General features: G+C 41.4%; 2 protein-coding genes across 2 annotated transcripts in view; both read right to left on the reverse strand.

Annotated features, from left to right (window-relative positions):
* LOC127137156 (uncharacterized) overlaps positions 1 to 17,593 on the reverse strand; it is a 31,227-nt gene extending 13,634 nt beyond the window's left edge. The window contains exon 1 of the mRNA XM_051063642.1: positions 17,042 to 17,593. Coding sequence (XP_050919599.1) covers positions 17,042 to 17,593 — 552 coding nt within the window. The remainder of the gene's footprint in view (positions 1 to 17,041) is intronic.
* Positions 17,594 to 17,858: 265 nt separating this feature from the next.
* LOC127137157 (uncharacterized) lies at positions 17,859 to 19,190 on the reverse strand. Its single transcript, XM_051063643.1, has one exon. The coding sequence runs from the start codon at positions 19,188 to 19,190 to the stop codon at positions 17,859 to 17,861; it is 1,332 nt and encodes a 443-aa protein (XP_050919600.1).
* Between the last annotated feature and the right edge of the window lie 353 nt (positions 19,191 to 19,543).

The following is a 19,543-nucleotide window of genomic DNA, read 5'->3' on the forward strand; positions in this document are numbered from 1 at the left end:
GACGTCTGGTCGAGTATTCCCATTCATCTGTTGATGTTTGGTTACCTCTCCGTTGGTTTTGGTAAACGTCGAGTTTTTCCTGGTCGTCCCCAGTAGAGTTACCTCTCCGTTGGTTTTGGTAAACGTCGAGTTTTTCCTAGTTATCCGTTGACATCTAGTTGTTTACTTACCTCTCCGTTGGTTTCTGTAACACCCCAAAATTTGCCCTCCTCTCTTGGGACTAGCTTAACATATTGCATACATTTTTAGGTCATTAGGCATTGCATATTGCATATCATGTGGTTACATTGTGCAAGTCATCCTCACAAGTCTTGATCAGAAGATATGAGGTCATGGTGCAAGCTAGGGTTTCATTGGACTGGTCATTAATCATCTGAGGATGTGGAGGTCCAAATTAGGGTTTTGTGATTCTCAAGGAGATTGGTCTTCATCTTGATTGAAATGATTCAACATCATCATCATGGTTTGTCATCATCAAGTGTTGGAGCAGACACCTTGAGATTAGGGTTTTGACCACTGGTCAACCCTAATCAGTTGTATTGGGCCAATCAGGGCATAGCAAGGAAATGGGGTCTATGATGGATATGAGGATCATTCCATGATTGTATTGAGCTTATGGAGGCTAGGGTTTCATCCTTGAGCCATTTCATCAGAAGATTGGGGCTCAGCTGGATCAGTGCGTTGCCAAATTCATCTATCAGCTGAAAAAGTCAACTCTGGTCAACTGTGCTTGATTTTATGGATTTGGAGGTGGGAGAGAGTTGGATACACTTCATTCATGTTGAAACAAGTGTTATTTGACATGTCAAAGCTCAAGAATGGGGAAAATCAAGTCAGACAAGAAATTGCCAAAAATAGAAAGTGACTTGTAATGGAAGTTTCCAAAAATGGAAAGTTTTTGACCACACAATTACATGTCCAAGGAAGCTTCAAATGAAAATTTGTTCAACATGAAAGTTGTAGATCTTGTTCTCACCTTTCCAAAAAGTCCAAGAACTTGAAAATCTCATGTATGGTTGGCAAGTTATGGTCCATTCAATTTCAAAAATGACCCATAATCAAAGTGGCATAACTTCCACATGGAGTGTCCAAATTGAGTGATCTTTTTATGTGCAAACTCCATTTGACATGTACTTTCATGGTGCATAATTGGAATTCATCAAAAGTGGTCAATGCAAAAAGTCAATTTTCAAGTGTACAGTTAAAAATCCAAGGGCAAAATGGTCCAAGTTGAGAAATAATGGGAATTTTGGAATGGGGATTTTTGCAACACCTCACAAATGACAACTAGAGATGGTTTGAATGGTCATAAACATTCAAGGTGCAATATTTGAACAATTCATTTTTGAACTTGCACTTGAAAATGCATAAAGTGCCATGACATGGTGAAAATGAGAATTACAAGTCCAATGACCATGAGACCAATGCCAACTCATCATAACTGATATTTGGAGAGTGTGTGAGCTGTCATACAGCTGTCATGGGCCCCATGGTGAAAAGACATATTTGCCCTTGCTTAGTAAAATCACATTTTGCTAATCACATGTCATTGTTGCTAATTGGATGATTAGAGCTGGATTAAGTGGAAGTATATAACACTTAATCATAACTGAATGGTGGTTAATCACATTTCACAAGAAATTCAACAAACTTTTCCCTCCAAATTCTCCAAAAGCTCAAGAACATTCAAGAACAAAATTGAGCAAAACTCCTTCAATTCTTCATCAATCCGTGTGATTCTTTTTGCTGCCTTCTCCAATCATCTCCTTCTTCAACTGTTTTGGAAAAGCATCATCAAAATCCTCACGAATCTCCACTGTTCAAAGTGTGTGCATCCATGGCATTTTGCAAATTCTTCCACTAGAAGCAATTTCGAGCGAACCTAACATCTCCAGTCAACATCCTGAAGCTTCTCTTGCATCTGTTTTGGATCAACACGCACCAAGGCTTCAAGATTCATCACTGCTCCATTCAAGGTACCTAAAATCGAATCTCATGGTTTCTTGAATTGTGATATGCTTATTGTAGTTCATCCAACGTAGATCAACATGCTAGGTTTAGTTTTTGATTTGGTGAATTGCTGAAGAAGTAATCGTGATTTTTAGTTTTGATGTTGTTTCTTTAAATGCTCGATCCGGATTATGTAGTGAGAATTAGGCAATTTAGGTTACATATTTGAGATCCTCATGCTTAGACCTTTCCAATGGATATCCATTTGTGAATTTTAGTGGAAGTTTGATGTTCTTGATGTTCTTGCATTTCTGGAAAAAACTGATGGTGATGATGATGAAATCTGGAAAAAAACGCGTGTTGATTCAGTTTCTTTCGCTTGGCAATTTGAAATCTGTTTCCCTCCACGCGCAACCAATCACACAGTGCCACTGGATTAATGAAAACGCAGAGTTTTGAGCATCTGAGCGAGATTTACAACTATGCCATTGGATTTATTTAATTCACTAAAACACTTAATATTTATTTAATAATTCATTCAATCTTTAAAAATTCATAAAAAATTAATTACTAATCCAAAAATAGTGAGGTTTTTTTTGATGGATCCCAAATTCTCTCTAGTTTTTAATGAGCATGGTACCATAAGTTGTGCTTGGAGAAATGTTGACCTGACCTATTGATCTTTGACTTGTGTATAATTTTTTGCATGTTTCACTATATCCTTCATGAAATGCTCATACATTTAAAGAAATGATTGAAATTTTTTGTTCTCATTCTGGACACATTGATGGTGATTTCCATGTAGAGTTTGTAATTTTTGGATACTTGGTTGATTAGATATGAATTTTTGGATTAAGGTGTGACAATTTGTGTCACACCAAGCTAGGTCAACTTTCTGATTTTATTTGCATGGCCTAGGATTGTTTGATTGAGCTAATTTTTTTGCATGAATGATCATTGATGTATCAAGATAACATGTGATTTTTGCTGGAATTTTTGGTTGCATTTTCAAATTGATTGATAATTTTCTTCACTGTATGCTCATTTGGTAACATTGTGTGATACATGTTGGCATTTCTTTTGTGAAATTCTCATATGGTATTGGATGAAGATGAAATTTGATATGTGGATTGTAGACACATTGTAGGACATCATGCTTTTGATCCCATTCATTTCTAATATGTTGTCACTGTTTTATGAATTATTGAAGTTGATGTTTGTGTGGATATCTTGAATTGGCTTGTATAATTGTGTCTGGACTTCTTGATTTTCATTGACCTACTTTCTTTTGTCCAATTGAGCTGAAAATTGACATGCTACTTGTTGATTGTGTCCTGTTTAGGTATGAATTATTTGAGGATTTTTTGAATTGTTTTGGTATGCCTTTGATTGAAGTCATTCTGTTTGGACTTTTGGTGTTGTATTTGACCTAGTTTGTGGTATATTGGTCATGAAATGATAATGGAGAATGGTATAAGCATGGGACCAATTGCATTTGCTTTTGAATGGTCTTAATTTGATTTTGGATTGGTTTGGCTTGCTGTTTAGATTTTTTTCTCCCTTTTGGACCCTAGGCTTGGCCTAGTGGTCTAGTTTCTCACATTTGGTGTGGATTTTCAGGATTAAAAGTGCACAATGCTTAAGGAGATTGCTTCAAGGCAATTTGAATTGAGTTTGGTTGATGTTTATAAACTAACTTGACTTTGTTTTGTAGGTTGTGATGCTTGAGCTTGGGCTTATAGCTTGCACTTGTGTGCATTAACTTGTGTTGTCTGTATAGATTGACTTTTGCTGTTTACTGTTGGTTTGTCTGAGTACTGATGATACTTGATTGATTTCAGGTACATTTAGTCGCTTACAGTTCTTTAAGAACTTGCTTGCTGCTGCTTGGTTTTTAAACCACTTGAGGTAGGACTTCTATTCTTCATGTAGTCTGGAAGACCTGGCCTGTTACTTGGCCAGGCAACTGTCTGAAGTCCTCCTTAAGAGGCGATGTTTGTGGTTGTTTACATTTGTGCCAAGCAGGTAAAGACCTCTATGAGGCAATTGGTGGATCAAAGGGATATGCAATCTATCCCCCACTATTCTGTGAGTCGTCCCTCTGCTCACACGGCTGTGTGTTGATGCATTGGGACACAAACCCAAGATCTTGTGCTGTTGCACAATCGAGTCAGAGTCTTTGAGCGTAGAAGGGTCCCTCCATTCTGGACCCACGCTCCTTTGTCTGAAGCTCTCCCTGGTCAGGGATAAGAGCTGTGAAGTCTAATCTTCACTTACCTTTCATCTGCTTCACCTTAGCCTCGCAATGGCAAGGTTAAGAGCGAATACTACCCATGTACAGATGACTTGCTTCGGCAGTCAAACCCATTGTTTGAGCCCACTTGATTGGCTATAGTGTGTGCTATGTGAATACTTGCTTGAAATGCTTGTTTTGATCTGTTGATGCTTGTATGCTTGTATGCTTGTTTTCCTGGATAGGATTAGCTTGTAGTTGTGCAAGTAGGTAGAAACCACAACGTAGGGCAATGATGCATGAAAACACTAGGCTCGAGTACAGCTCCCTGGTAGTGTGTCTTCCCTTGGTTTCTGGCTAGATTTTCTTTCCCTTTGAGGGGAACTACATCGCCCTGATCCTCGTTCCAGACGAGGTATGTAGGCAGGAGACCGTGCGAGGTCTCTCCGGGCACTTTTTTTTCTTTTTGTGTGCGTTTGCTTGTTATCTTCTTGCGTGTGTTTTGGTTCGGATGCTGACGTAAGTCCAGTGATTGGCGGTCGGGCTCCACGTTTGCCCTCTTGTGTGTGTTTTGGTTCGGATGCTGATGTAAGCCCAGTGATTGGCATTCAGGCTCCATGTTTGCCTGTGTTTGTGTTTGCTTGTTTGGCGTGCGTGAGCCGAACTACGGCAGCTCTGATTCTCGTTCCAGACGAGATACGTAGGCATAGGATGCGACGTCCTATCGAGCTCCCTTCCCCTTAACCCCACCTGTGTTGTCTTCGGTGCGTGTGTATGATGTTTGTCTGATGTTTAGCAACCTTTTCTTTCTTTTAGAACGTGGATCCCGTCGAGTACGACGGACGTGAGGGGTGCTAATACCTTCCCCTTGCGTAACCGACTCCCTTACCCTTTCTCTTTGGTCGCGAGGCCATTTCCTTTCCAGGTTTCTCTGAGCGTTTCCTTTCCCTATTTTGGGATAAATAACGCGCAGTGGCGGCTCTGTGTTGTTTTTGTTATTGCCCGCCGGTTGTTTTTCGCGGATGCGACAGTTTCGATACGTCGAGTTTTTCCTGGTCGTCCGTTGATGTCTAGTTGCGATTTCTATTCCCATTTTGTTCGTTGACGTTTGGATGTTATGTTCCTTTGATGAAGATCAAAATCCCCAGTAGAGTCATTGGTGGACATCTTGACTGGCTCAGTGATAAATATCAGATCCCAGTGGACGTTTCTGTTGGTGGATCCCCGCATTGTGCAAATTTCTACGGTTCTTGGTATTCAATCCCTGTTTACCCTGAAAGTCTGACATCCGTTGCTCTCATCCATTCGGGTTCCTAGTTGATTGAATAAGGGCAGCTGTAGCACCTCAAATTTGCACCTCCCATTTTGTACATACATTTTCATATTAGGTCATTAACATAACATAGTCCACTGCATAGCATTGCATTGTCCTTTGCCCAAGTGCAAGTCATCAGACAAGATTAGGTCAAGATGATCAGGAGAATCAGTCAAGCAAGCAAACATGTGCATTTCTCAAGGAAGCAAAGCCCTATGGTTGATTCAACAAGTTCATATGATCTAGGGATCATTTTGAAGCCATTTGGCCAAGGATTGGATGATCAAAGCTCAACAGTCAAGTTGAATTTCATCTGAAACCCTAGAAAGTCAACTGTGGTCAACAGTGCATGAATTCAAGGATTTGAAGGTGGAAGATGGTTTGAAAGGCTTCATTCATGTCCATATAAGTCTCATTTGGCATTTCAAAGATCAAGATTGAAGAATTTGAGGTTAGAAGAAAAGTTTCCAAAAATAGTAAGTGACCTGTAATTTCAAACTGCCAAAAATGGAAAGGTCTTCTCCTCAAATTTACATCATCATACAAGCTTCAAATGGATTTTTGTCCAACATGAAAGTTGAAGATCTTGCTCTCACCTTTCCAAAAAGTCCAAGAACACTCATTTCTCATGTGTGGTTGGCAAGTTATGATCAAATCATTTTCAAGAAAAGTTGAACTTCAAGGAGGCATAACTTTCACACCATTTGGCCAATTCATGTGATTCTTTTTTGAGCAAACTCCATTTGACATGCTTTATCATAATCCATCATCACATTTCATCAAAAATCATCACATAAAAAGTCCATTTTCCAAGTGAACCAATTTGAATTTTGGTGGGAGAAAAGGCCATTTTGAAAAATACACATGATTTTCACTCCAAACCACTCCCAACAGCCTTAAAACAGAAATTTGGATTTGTTTCAAATGAGTTTCTACTGTTCCATTGGTTGCATTTGAAAAAGGGCATTTTTGCCAAGTTACATGACATGAGCATTCACTAATCCATTTCCATTTTGCTAATCATGTTTAGCTACTTGGATTAAGAGGTGGTATATAGTCTTAATTGTAACAGAAAATCACATTAACATTCACAATCTCAGATCCAAAACAGAAAATTCTCGAAATTCTCTCAAATCCTCTCAAAAATTTTCAACTCTTTCCATTGATTTTTCTTCATTTCTTTGCTTGTTCCTTGCTCTAACCTTCATCTGCAGGCATTGTGGCATTGAATTGAAGCAAAACAGTGGAGAATTCATGCTGAATTGGAACTGTTGAAGAGTGCACATTCATATGCCAGTTGTAAATTCCCTCGAATCTGAGCATTGTTGAGCTAAAGATTTGACTTCATTCATCTTCCTCAACATCATTGCGCATCTGTTTTGATAATCCAGGTCTTGAGGAGCTCGAATTCAACATCTGCATCTTCATAAGGTGAGAATTCGATCATGTTAATTCTTGAAATCTTCATATGGCCTTGATAGATCTTAGTACATAGAGCATGCTGCAGCTTGAATTGTGCAATTCCATTAAGATTTGAGCAAGATATCTTGATTTGAATTTTTGATTGCAAAACTTATTTGATTCGATTCTCTTCATGTAGTTAGAATTGGATGAAATCATGATTAGATTAGTGATGTGTGTTGAATGCTGAGTCGATCCATATATGGTTTGCAAATTTCTGTGATGAAAAGTTCATGTTGATGATGAACATGAAGAACGTGTGATGAATGCTGGCATTTCGTTCCCAGACTCGTGGTAGATCTGTTTCCCGTGGCTTTTGCATGATTTTTCTTTTTGTTCCCCATGAAGCCAGTCACGTGGTGACACCTCACTTAGTGAAACGCGGCGTTTCACTAAGTGGCGCCCCATGTTGAATTTGAGCAAGGATCGATTCCGCCTGGATGCATTTTCGCCTTGGCTTTGTTGATTTATTTTCCTTCATATTTCACATGTTCATCATGCTTTGTTTACTTTTTTTTTTAATTTTTCACCATGATAATAAATTCATAACTCATTCAATTTTCATCCAAATAATGTGAGGTTTTTTTTCATAATGATCCTTGCCATGTCCTTTATTTTTTGATGATTTTTAATAAATTTGTGCACATGTGGATTTCTGTTTTGGCTAGGGTTTATGTGAACATGTCATTTTTTGTACCATGCTTACCATTTTGATCATGAAATGATGATGCTTAATTGGAAGTTCTTGAAACTTTGCATGCTTATTCTAGACATCTTAAGGAGCATTTTGATATGTGGTTTGTGATTTTTGAGTTCCTGGATTGTGAGATATGCTATGATCTTTAGAGGTGTGACAATTTGTGTCACACCATTTTTTGTGCAACTTCATGATTTTTGTTACCATGCCTATTGAACTTGGAACAACCTGAATTTTTGCATGTTGATACTTAGGAATGTTTATAATGCTTGTGATTTTTCCTGGAATTTTTGAATGCATTTCCAATTTGATTGAGATTTTCTCTCCTGTTTGACCAATTGTTGACTTCTTGTGAGTCATGATTTCATTTGATTTGGGAAATTCTTATGGTTTATTGGATGGACTTGAAATTTGGCATGTGTATTACAGACATCTTGAAGTTTGCCATGGCTTTGGTTTCATTCATTTATCATGTTTGGTTTCTGTTTTATGATTGCTTGAAGTGGATGCATGTTTTGGTGCCTTGTATGAGCTTGTTTGAACTTGTGTTGACTTGATGAATTTCATTGACTTGCTTCCCTTGGTCCAAATGAGTTGAAATTTGGTGTGTAGGTCAGGTTGTGAATGCTGTTTGATCATGAATTTTTTGGTGATTTATTGAAATGTTTGTGAGTTGATTTGAGTTGAGACATTCTGTTTGGTTGTATGAGGTTCTAAATTGCATGTTTTGTACTCTTTGCTTCATGAAATGATATTGATGAATGATATGAATGTGGAACCACTTGGATTTGATTCTTGATTGTTTGATCTTGATTTTTGATAAGTTTCATGTTCTGTTTTGGTTTTTTGCTCTCATTTTGACCCTAGTCTTGTACTAGTGGTTTGTGCTCTCACATTTGAGCTTTGTTTCAGGTTAAAAGCACAATTTGCTTATGCTTGATGATGTGCACTCAATTGGAGTTGGTTTGTTGATTGTTTATGACTAACATTGAGTTTGTTTTGTAGGCATTGAGACTTATGCTTATGCCTTGTGGCTTGCACCTTTGTGCATTGACTGTTGTTTGACTGTATAGTTAACTGTTGACCATTGTCTGTTTGCTTATTGTTCGAGCTGCGTACTGATTATATTGGATTGATTTCAGGTACCTTAGTTGCTATAGTTCCTTTGTGAACTTGATTGTGCTTTGCTTGCTAGCTTGAGCACTGAGGTTTAATGATCTCTTCTCCATGTAGTCTGGAAGACCTGGCCTGTTACTTGGCCAGGCACCTGTCTGAAGTCCTCCTTAAGAGGCAATGTTTGTGCTTGTTTATATTTGTCCATGTACATATCAAAGACCTTTTGATAAGGCAATTGGCAGATACAAGAGATGTGCAATCCATCTCCTGCTATTCAGTTGAGTCATCCCTCTGCTCACACAACTGGTGTTGATGCATTGTGGATAGTAACCCAAGATCCTTGTACAGTTGTACAGTTGAGTCAGTGTCATAAGTGTAGAAGGGTTCCCACTTTCTGGACCCACACTTCATTGTCTAAAGCTCTCCCAGGCCAGGGATAAGAGCTGTGAAGTCTCATCTTCACTCACCTTTCATCTGCTTCACCTTGACCCTCAATGTCAAGGTTAAGAGCTAACCTCACCCTGATACAGTGGCTTGTTTGTCGAGGTTGACATGACCCCTTGACTAAAGCTTAACCTTTGTTTGAGCCCCACTTGGTGTGTATATAGTGTGTGCTATCTGTGATTGTTTGCTTTGCTTGTGCCTGTGCTTAGGTTTAGCTTGCTCCATGTGCAAGTTAGGTAGCAACCTTGACCCAGGGATGATTTTGCATGATAACATCTAGGCTCGAGTTAGTCTCCCTAGTTGTGTCTCCCTCTGTTATCTGGTTAGGCTAGTCCTGTGTCCCTGCGTAGGGGAACTACGTCGCCCTGATCCTCATACCAGATGAGGTACGTAGGCAGGAGATGAGCTGATCTCTCCGGGCGCCCGTTTTGTTTTGTCTTTGTGTGTGTCAGGAGATGGATGTAAGACCAGCGATTGGCATTCCGTATCCTCTTGTTGTGTGCTTGGAGTCCGGTATAAGTCCATCAAGTGGCATCTAGTTTCCAGTGTGGGTGTGTTTTGGTTCGGAATCTGATGTAAGTCCAGCGATTGGCATTCGGATTCCACGTTTGCCTGTGTTGTTTGTTTGGCGTGCGTGAGCCGAGCTACGGATGCTCTGATTCTTCTTAGTCCAAGAAGATACGTATGCATAGGATGCGACATCCTAGCGAGCATGTTTTTCCCCCAGTCCGAACTACTTTGACTCTGATGTCTATGCCTGATAGACTAAGTAGGCCCAGGATGCGATATCCTGCCGAGTCAGTCTTGTCTGTTTTCTTGTGTCTCTTTCAGCCTGTGTAGATGTTTGTTTGAGCAGTGTTTTAGCAACCATTTTCCTTCCTTTAGTGTGTGGATCCCGTCGAGTACGACGGATGCGTAGGGGTGCTAATACCTTCCCTTCGCATAACCGATCCCGATCCCATTCTCTTTGGTCGCGAGACCATGTCTTTTCCAGGTTTACTTTGAGCGTTTCCTTTCCCTCTTTTGGGATAAATAACGCACGGTGACGGCTCTGTTGTTCTTGTTTCCCGTCGGTTTTTCGCGTAATGCGACAGCTGGCGACTCTGCTGGGGACGAGAGAAGTTGACCTCTTGCTGGTCCATCTTCCCTAAGCGAGTCTCTCCTAGCGCTCTCTAGGTTAGGGTTTTGGTTGCTATTTGCTGTTATTTATCGCATTCATGGTTATTATGTTGTATATAAGTGCATATCTGTTTGCATGCATCATACTGTCATTGAGCTGTCTCCTGTGCAGGTGGTTCCTCTATTTGGGGTGGGTGTTCTGAGTGGGGCTAAAACCCAGGCCCGAGTATACACCTAGGATTAGTGTGGTCTCGCGTTTCCTCACTTGCTGTATCAGCATGTTGTTGCGACGTGTCACCACAGCCGGACGAGGTTCATTTGAGGGAGTCCTTCCGTTTGGAGTTATTCCACTCAGGTTAGAGGATCTCATCTGAGCTGTTGACTTCGGTGACCGTTCTTTCCCGGATCTTTGATTGAGCCGATCTTAAGAGAGCTACAACGGCACACCCGAAAGGGCAAACCCGTTGAGTATCTTTGCCCGATTGTCGAGATCATTGTCCGCCTTAGGATGACCTGATTAGAATTTACCTGTGAGGGGAGGGTTGATTCTTACAGATGCATGTTCTAATGGTGACTTTGTTGGTGACTATTGGTTGATCAGAGTCCTATTTATAAGTCGTATTTATGGATCTTTATTTTGAAACGCCGGAGGTTTGATCCTGGTATTGATCAGAGGGTTCCGTTTATTTCGGATCCCTGGGCAGAATTTGAGGGTACTTGCTCAGATGTTGACTTGGGTTCAGATGATTTTTGGGGTTTCAGATGATTGAGGTTCCGAGTTCAGGCCGAAGCTTTGATCCTGTGTTCCGAGATGCACAGCCAACCAGTCATGTTCGCATCATTTGCATCAAAGCATGTTTATTTTTCAAAATAATAATAATAATAATAATGCATGAAAAAACAAAAAAGTTAACTCGCATACGCATATCCTTTATCAGGATCATCCATGACAAAATAATACCCATATCATGCATATCATGCACATAGCATCCTTGCATCACAGACATGTTTGGAGAGACTTCTCACTTTGGTTCCTGACTGAGACAGGATTGCTGACCGTCGACCGCATCGTTACTCAACCAGACTCAATCGTCAGAGGAGTATGGATCAGGTTCAGACCGAGTTGGCTGGATTAGGGCGAACATGGCCCAGTTCATGACAACGATGCAAGGGGTTTCGCAAGGTCAGGAAGAGCTCCGAGCCCTGGTTCAGAGACAAGAGACTGTGATTCAGACGTCCAACCGTGCTTCGCCTACTGTTGTACCTGTTCATGAGAATGTCAACGTTGCTGCTCCCGCTAACGACTATGCCGTCGGGGATGAACTCAGAGGAATAAGGATCAATGGACAGCCTCTTGCTGCAGAGACTGTCAATGTCAGAGCTACCCGGGCTCTTGTTCGTCATCCTGCTCCGCTTGTTGATAGGCAAGAGGACATGTTCACTCTGCTCAGTAAGGATGATGAAGTTGTGAGAACCGGGGAGAGGGATAGAAAAGTGGATGCCCTTGCTGAGAAAGTCCGTGCCAGGGAGTGTCAGAATTCCTTGGGTTTCGATGTAACCGATATGGGTTTGGTTGATGGGTTGAGAATCCCTTACAAATTCAAGGCGTCGTCCTTTGACAAGTACAATGGCACTTCCTGTCCTCGCACCCATGTGCAGGCTTATTACAGAAAGATCTCTGCTTACACTGATGATGAGAAGATGTAGATGTACTTTTTCCAAGACAGTTAGTCTGGAGCGTCTTTGGACTGGTACATGGATCTGAAGAAAGAATCAGTCAGAAGCTGGAAAGATCTGGGTGAAGCCTTTCTGAGGCAATACAAGTATAACATGGACATGGCGCCGAGCCGAACCCAACTGCAGAGCTTGTGTCAGAAGACTGGAGAAAGCTTCAAGGAGTACGCCCAGAGATGGCGTGAGCTAGCCGCAAGAGTGCAACCTCCGATGTTGGAGAGAGAGCTGACTGACATGTTCATCGAGACCTTGCAGGGTGTTTCATGGACCGCATGGGGAGTTGCCCGTTCAGTAGCTTTTCTGATGTTGTTGTCTGTGGGGAGAGGACTGAGAGTCTCATTAAAGCAGGAAAGATTCAAGATCCTGGCTCTTCAAGTTCTTCGAATTCTAAGAAGCCATTCTCTGGGGCACACAAAAGGGGGGAGAGTGAAACAAATGCTGTGCACCGTCGGAGGAATGTGAACAGAGGACAGTATCGTCAGGCTGCTGCTGTGACTATTCCAGCAACTCAAACGCAACAACAACAGAGAAGACTAACTCAGCAATATCAGCATCAACAACATCGTCCTCTACAGCAGGCTTACCAACCTCCCAATGATAATCAAGCTAGTACGAGTAATGAGAGGAAGAAGATCATTTTTGATCCGATCCCTATGTCGTATGCAGAACTGTATCCCTCTTTGATAGAGCGGAACTTGATTACTCCCAGAGACCCGCCGGCTATACCCGTCAACCCTCGGTGGTGGTATAGGCCTGAGCAGCATTGTGTGTATCATTCGGGTGCTCCCGGTCATGATGTGGATAATTGCTTTCAGTTGAAGATGAAGGTTCAAGACCTTGTGAGGTCAGGTATTCTGAACTTTGAGGACTTAGGTCCCCATGCTAATCAAGTTTGAAGATAACAAGTCTTGGGCTGGCGTTGGCTTTTCTTCTGAGGTCTTCAACAAAGAGGGTGGTTCAAAAGCAGAAGCTGTTGATGCAAGAGATTCTGACATTTGTCATCCCTGGTGGGATCTATCACAATTGGGTCACTGTGGGCGTTCCTACAGTTGTCCATAAATCAGAGTAATAATCACTTTGTTTAAAAACCCTTCTCCCATGCCAAAAGGAGAAGTGATGACATTGTTGGCAACATTTTGTGCAATGATATTTTCATTCAAATAAAAGCATGTTAAAATATTTGTTTTTTCATTTGTTTTCCCTTTTTGCTTTTTTCATGAAATTGGTGATCACAAAAAACCCTAAAAACAAGAATAAAAGCAATCTTTTCATCTGCATAACGATTGTCTTGTTTGATTTTCAAAGTGCTTTTTATACTCAAAATCATTATGCAGGTTGTTTCTTAAACCCATTGAACATAATGATCCGACGTCATCTCCCAATTTTGAATTCCCTGTATTCGAAGCGGAAGAAGATGATGTTGAAAGGATTCCTGACGAGATTTCCCGACTTCTTGAGCAAGAAAAGAAGATCACTCAGCTGCATCTCGAGAATCAGCAGAACAGCCAACTGGGGCATTGAAAGAAAAAATCAAAAAAAAAAGAAAGAGGAGGGTGCAAAATCAAAAAAAAGAAATCAAAAGAAATCAAAAAAAAAATCAAAAGAAAGAAAAAGAAAGAATGAAACAAAAGAGAAATAGCACCCTCAAGTCCCAAGTTGACTGATGCTGAATGAATTCAGGGTCGTCACGACCAAATGAATCTGATCGAAAAGAAGAGATTAACCGCCATGTGTCATGGTCAGTTATGTCAGCAGAGAGTGAAGAAAGCATTCGATAAGAAGGTCAAGCCTCGTGTGTTCCGAGAAGGTGGCCTTGTGCTCAAGAAAGTCTTGTCTTTCGCACCCGATTCCAGGGGCAAGTGAACCCCAAGCTATGAATGTCCATATGCTGTCAAGAGAGCCTTTTCAGGCAGTGCTTTGACGCTTACAACAATGGATAGAGAAGTTCACTCGTCCTATGAATCCAGATGCAGTCAAGAAATACTTTGCCTAAAAAAAAAAAGCAAAACAGCTCGCTAAGTCGAACACCCCAAAGGGCGACTTAGGCAAAAAAGAGCGTCTCGGTGGATTGAAAACCCGAAAGGGCGATCCAGGCAAAAGTTAGAGACATTGAAGAAGAATTTTCATCCCGCTAGATTGAGCACCTCACATTGGGGCAATCTAGGCAAAAATTAGGGATTTGGCAAGTAACTGCATCCTGACAAGACTGTGCTCTACATCTGTCATCCGTCAGGGATTCTCGATTCATCGTCGACTGAAGCTCTGAATACATCGAAAATTCAGAATGGTAGAGAAAAGGTCATTATGTTCAATGTAGCCCTCTCCAATATATATCACCGATTTCAAACTTGTACAGATTTATGGAGTCTCGCCCTTTGCAGACTACCATTCCATCACATCAATTTGAGCTTTTATCCAATTATTTGCACTCTTGTACAGATCTATGGAGTCTCGCCCTTTGCAGACTACCATTCCATCACAAAATTGTTCTTAAACAAAGTGAACAGTCACAATGATGGAAGGATACTTAGGAGATCCGCAGTGCTCTCCCAAGGGTGGTACGATTGCCAACAGGTAAGACATTTGTTCGTATCTCGAGCATAACGGTATCTTTTTCCTGTAGAATCTCATGGTTTCTCCTCAGCGAGGTTGCTCAGTGTAGTTTTGGTTGAAGTTGTTCATCTTCATGTCCCCGGCAGTGCAATATTCTTCCTTCAAGTCCCTGTTAGCCCTATTGTGGGGCATCTCCAGTAGAGGGCTGTTTGAACCCTATTGTGGGGCATTCCCAGCAAGGTTGCTGTTGAAATACTTTTGTGGGGCAGTTCCCCAAGCAGAGTGTTTACTGAAGACTTCAACTTTCGTCTCTCCAGCAGAGCAGTCTTCTCTTCTCCCCGGCATGGGTGCTTTTCTGTGAAGATTCGGTATTTGGAGGATTGACATCCCAGTATTCCGTCATTTTCTCGGATAGATCCTCAGCAGAGTCGTTGACATGATGAACTTTATCAATGCCTATCTATCCTCACCAGAGATATGGTTGATTCTTGGTACCTCTGTTCTCCAGCATGAGTGAGAAGTCGTTGCTCTCCCTGCAGAGTTTTCCTCAAGCGGATTTCTTCAAGCGGAGTCTCCCCACAGAGTTGGAGTATCTGATCTTTGGGCTCCCCAGTGGAGTTTTCATCATTTGCATTTGGCATATAGTAATCATTGCATCCTCAAATTGCGTAGCATTTCCATTTCAATATGGAGCATTACGCCATAGAAAAATTCAAACATATGCATTCATGTGTTACCCCCCAGACTGTATCCCCGGCAGAGGCGGATTCTCGTTCAACGTCTGTACGGCACGTTTGCTACAGTTGCTCCTGACAGCATTCAGGATTGATACCCCTCAGAGAGGTTTATTTCCTCATCCGTTGGTGAAAGGAAAACCAGATCTCCCCAGTAGATCCTCCCCTAGCAGATGTGGGTGTGTTTGATCTCTCCATATAAAGTCGACCCCTTAAGCAGAAAATGTCTGTCATTTTCTTCTGCGCTCCCCACTGAGTTATATCCTCGTGGATGACGGTTGTTTCCGTTCCCTCCCCACACATAACGGGATGGGTTTTCCCTATTGATTTCTTTCCTCATTAGGATGAGTCTTGATTCAGTATGCCTTTTTGGATCGATCCTAAACTGGCTTCCTTGTGGCTGTCTCTCAGCAGACTGTTTGTTGGCCTCTGCCTACAAACCAGCAGTTGTAAGTCCTACCTTTGCGGTCTTCTACCTATTGCCCGGTAGTTGTAAATCCTTTTTTCTCACTCTGTCCCTCAGCGGAATTTGTTGGCTTCTACCTACGAACCGGTAGTTGTAAGTCCTATCTTTGTGGGCTTCTACCTACTAACCGGTAGATGTAAACTCCATGTTCTCCCCTTTGTGGAGTCAACCTTTGCGCTCATCCTAGTCGATGACGGTTGCTTCTCTGTGGTTTTCTGCCTACGAGCCGGTAGATGTAATCCCCTCTTTGTGGTTATCATTATCCAGTTTCGGTATTGATATTCTTTTCTCCTTTTGGGTGTTTGCTTTGATTAAGCAATCTTATCCCCAGCGGGTCTTCCCCTTCCTTGTGGGTAATTGCTCCGAGTAAGCCATTTTATCCTCAATGGGTCCTCTTTCATTCACCGTTTGCTAGTAATGTTTGTGGTTTCCCCTTTTGATTGGTCATCTTTGCATACCTAGTCTTAGTATCCCGATGCCTTTCTTTGTTGGTCGATTTATCCATTTAACAACCTACAACCCGGTTAGGATAATCTTCCATGCGAGTGTATTATCTACGTTTTGACGGCTATAGATGATATATCTCATGCGCTCTTTGGTCAATCTTTTGATTGTTTTCACCATCAGAGTAAGATTCGTATTCCTTTGTTCGGAATCGAATGTCCATCCTTTAACAAGTTTGCCTTCGCTCTCTTCAGGATGATGTCGGTCGATTTATCCTTTAACAACCTACAACCCGGTTATGGATAATCTTCCATGCGAGTGTATTATCTACGTTTTGACGGCTATAGATGATATATCTCATGCGCTCTTTGGTCAATCTTTTGATTGTTTTCACCATCAGAGTAAGATTCGTATTCCTTTGTTCGGAATCGAATGTCCATCCTTTAACAAGTTTGCCTTCGCTCTCTTCAGGATGATGTCGGTCGATTTATCCTTTAACAACCTACAACCCGGTTATGGATAATCTTCCATGCGAGTGTATTATCTACGTTTTGACGGCTATAGATGATATATCTCATGCGCTCTTTGGTCAATCTTTTGATTGTTTTCACCATCAGAGTAAGATTCGTATTCCTTTGTTCGGAATCGAATGTCCATCCTTTAACAAGTTTGCGACAGCAGCCATCCTACGGTAGTACATTATCAAATGGCTTTTCGGACAGGTAGTCCCTTCATAGCAGTCAAAGTTCGGAGTCTTGAACTTTGGCGGAATAACTAAACCGGAAAGCAAACAAATGTCTCTAGCAGCAACACCAAAGATTTGGTCTCCTTCCATCTTTCTTAATCTTTTATCAATAGTAACAACCTCCTCACGGAGCCTATCACGCGGCTGGTACCCTTCATCATTATCATCCAGAATTTCATAAACAGGCTCATTAAGATAAGGCTGCACCCGAGTATGGACATTAGCTTGTGTGAAGGTAGGGACCACCTTTGGAGGCTCGGGAACCAAAGGCACAGTCTGTTGAACGTTCTGTATAACGGGCATGGCTTGTTGACCACTTTGTGCAACCGGCATAGTTTGTTGAACTGACGTAACAACAGGCAGATGTATGAAACTCTGCGAAAGACCATAAGGAAACGGGTTCTCAACTGAAACAACCGGAGGATCTACGGGAGCGGTAGTGTTGATCTCAGAAACCACAGTAGGCTGAGTATCCATCTTTGCATTGATAACCTGGAGTAATTCCATAATTGTTCCTACATTCCCTCGAAGGTCTGCTAGCTCGTTGTTAACGCGATCCATCTCTTGAGCATGCTCTTCCATCCTTCTTCGAGCTCGAGCTCTAGCGTTGTATCGATTCAGGGTGACGAAACTGTACGGCGAGAGAACCGAGTATGAGAAAACCGGGAGACACATGAATTGCAAAATATGATGCAAAATGCGAATGAAAGATTTCATGGAATTCAAGCATTTACGAATATTGCGGAATACCACTGGGATCTTTATTTATTAATTTGAAAATGGATTACAAATAAATATTCTTAAAAACTCTTAACAAGAAAATAGCTAAATAAAAGCTACGAAAGCCCTAAGGAGTAGGCGGAGAGTCGGAGGAAAATAAATCCTCGTAGATTCTTCTCTTTTTGTAAGAAAGCACTTCTTCATTCTTCGCCTGCAGCTGCTTTTGTAGCTCTTCATTCTCACTGACGATAACCTGATATTTATTTTTCCACGTTTCTGCCTCATGTTGTGCTCTCTTCAAAGCGATTTCCAACTTTTCAGCTTCGGACATGAATACTAAAATAGGTTCTCTTCTCGAAGGTAAAGGATCTTGGCGAGGATAAGGCATCTTCAGCTTGATGGCTCTTTCCCGGACCCAACGAAGATAAGGTTCCATAGACACACAATTCGGCTTTCCCAGACTTTCTTTGCCCTTCTTGTGCAAATGACGCCAAGCGGATACAATCTGATCTTGAAGTTCTTTGTCACCCTTAAAGAAGATTTTCTCCACATGAACACTTTTAGGCGGTTCTTTCAAGGGATACCCTAACTGTCGGCGAGCTAGGACTGGATTGTAGCTGATTCCTCCATTAAAACCAAGTAAAGGTATGTTGGCAAAGTCTCCACAGCTGTCAATAATTAGTATTCCATCATACACACGATTATACCAAACGATGTTCGAGTGTGTCAGCGCCATGACCCTTGGTGACCAAAATCCCTTGTCCAGACTCAAAAAAGACTTGGGCAAGTGCGAAATAAACCACTTGTATAATAAAGGCACACAACAGGTGATCATTCCTCCACCACGAAAATTCCGGAGATGTATGGAATGATAAGTGTTACCCAATAACGTTGGTACTGGATTGTTCTTCATGAATATTTTGATGGCGTTAATGTCAACGAATCCTTCAAAACTTGGGAAGAGTAGCATTCCATAAATAAGCAAAGCAAGGATTGTCTCAAAGGTAGGCATGCTTAAATGATCAGCATAATATTGGGCTTTCTTGATTAAGAAATGCGTAGGTAACCCCACAGTTCTGCCTTTGGCGATCATATTGCCTTTGATGTCGGACACCTTTAAGCATATGGCTTTAGCAACGTCTTCCTCTTTAGGGTCCTTCTCTAAGAAAGGGCACGGAGACTTATCCAAAATAGGTAACCCCACCAACTGAGAGTACTCTTCTAAGGTAGGTAATAGCTGATAATCTGGGAACGTGAAACAATGGTAATCCGGATCATAGAACTGTAGTAACGTAGAAAGAAGCCCATCCTTCACTTGGATTCTCAATAAGGATAATAGCCTTCCGTACTTGTCCTTGAACCCCTCTTGATCTTCAACCAAAGCTCCTAGCTTCCTTAGGTCATCCAACTTAAAATTCTTAAAAGAATATTTCAAGGTGTTTCTCTTATTGTAATCCATAGTAGCCTGCGATGTTCATAAATAAAGTTTGAATTCCATGAGATGTAATGCAATGTGATGTTTTATGGATTTAATGCACATAAACACACAAAGTCCTAGGTTAAGGGTATATGAGCGGAAGTCAAGGTCTACCCATCCCATAGAGGTATGTACTATAGGGCTAATTGTACCTGCGGAACAAGGGTTCTAAATCGGTACCCAAAGTCATCAGTCCATCTTTCGGATATTATCAATTTCCCAATTGACTCGGTGGTTAATAATATTCTCAAGAGAACCTCTTTTGAGTGTAGTATCGCGTAGAAACTATTTTGGGATTACTCCCTCATAGTCCCTGCACTACGTCCTAGATAAGG

The sequence above is a fragment of the Lathyrus oleraceus genome, chromosome 4 (assembly GCF_024323335.1).
Source record: "Lathyrus oleraceus cultivar Zhongwan6 chromosome 4, CAAS_Psat_ZW6_1.0, whole genome shotgun sequence".
NCBI classification, from domain to species: Eukaryota; Viridiplantae; Streptophyta; class Magnoliopsida; order Fabales; family Fabaceae; genus Lathyrus; species Lathyrus oleraceus.

Bases quoted from the DNA above. Each gene is read 5' to 3' on its own strand.
- LOC127137157 (XM_051063643.1), bottom strand. From the start codon at position 19,190: ATGGATTACAATAAGAGAAACACCTTGAAATATTCTTTTAAGAATTTT.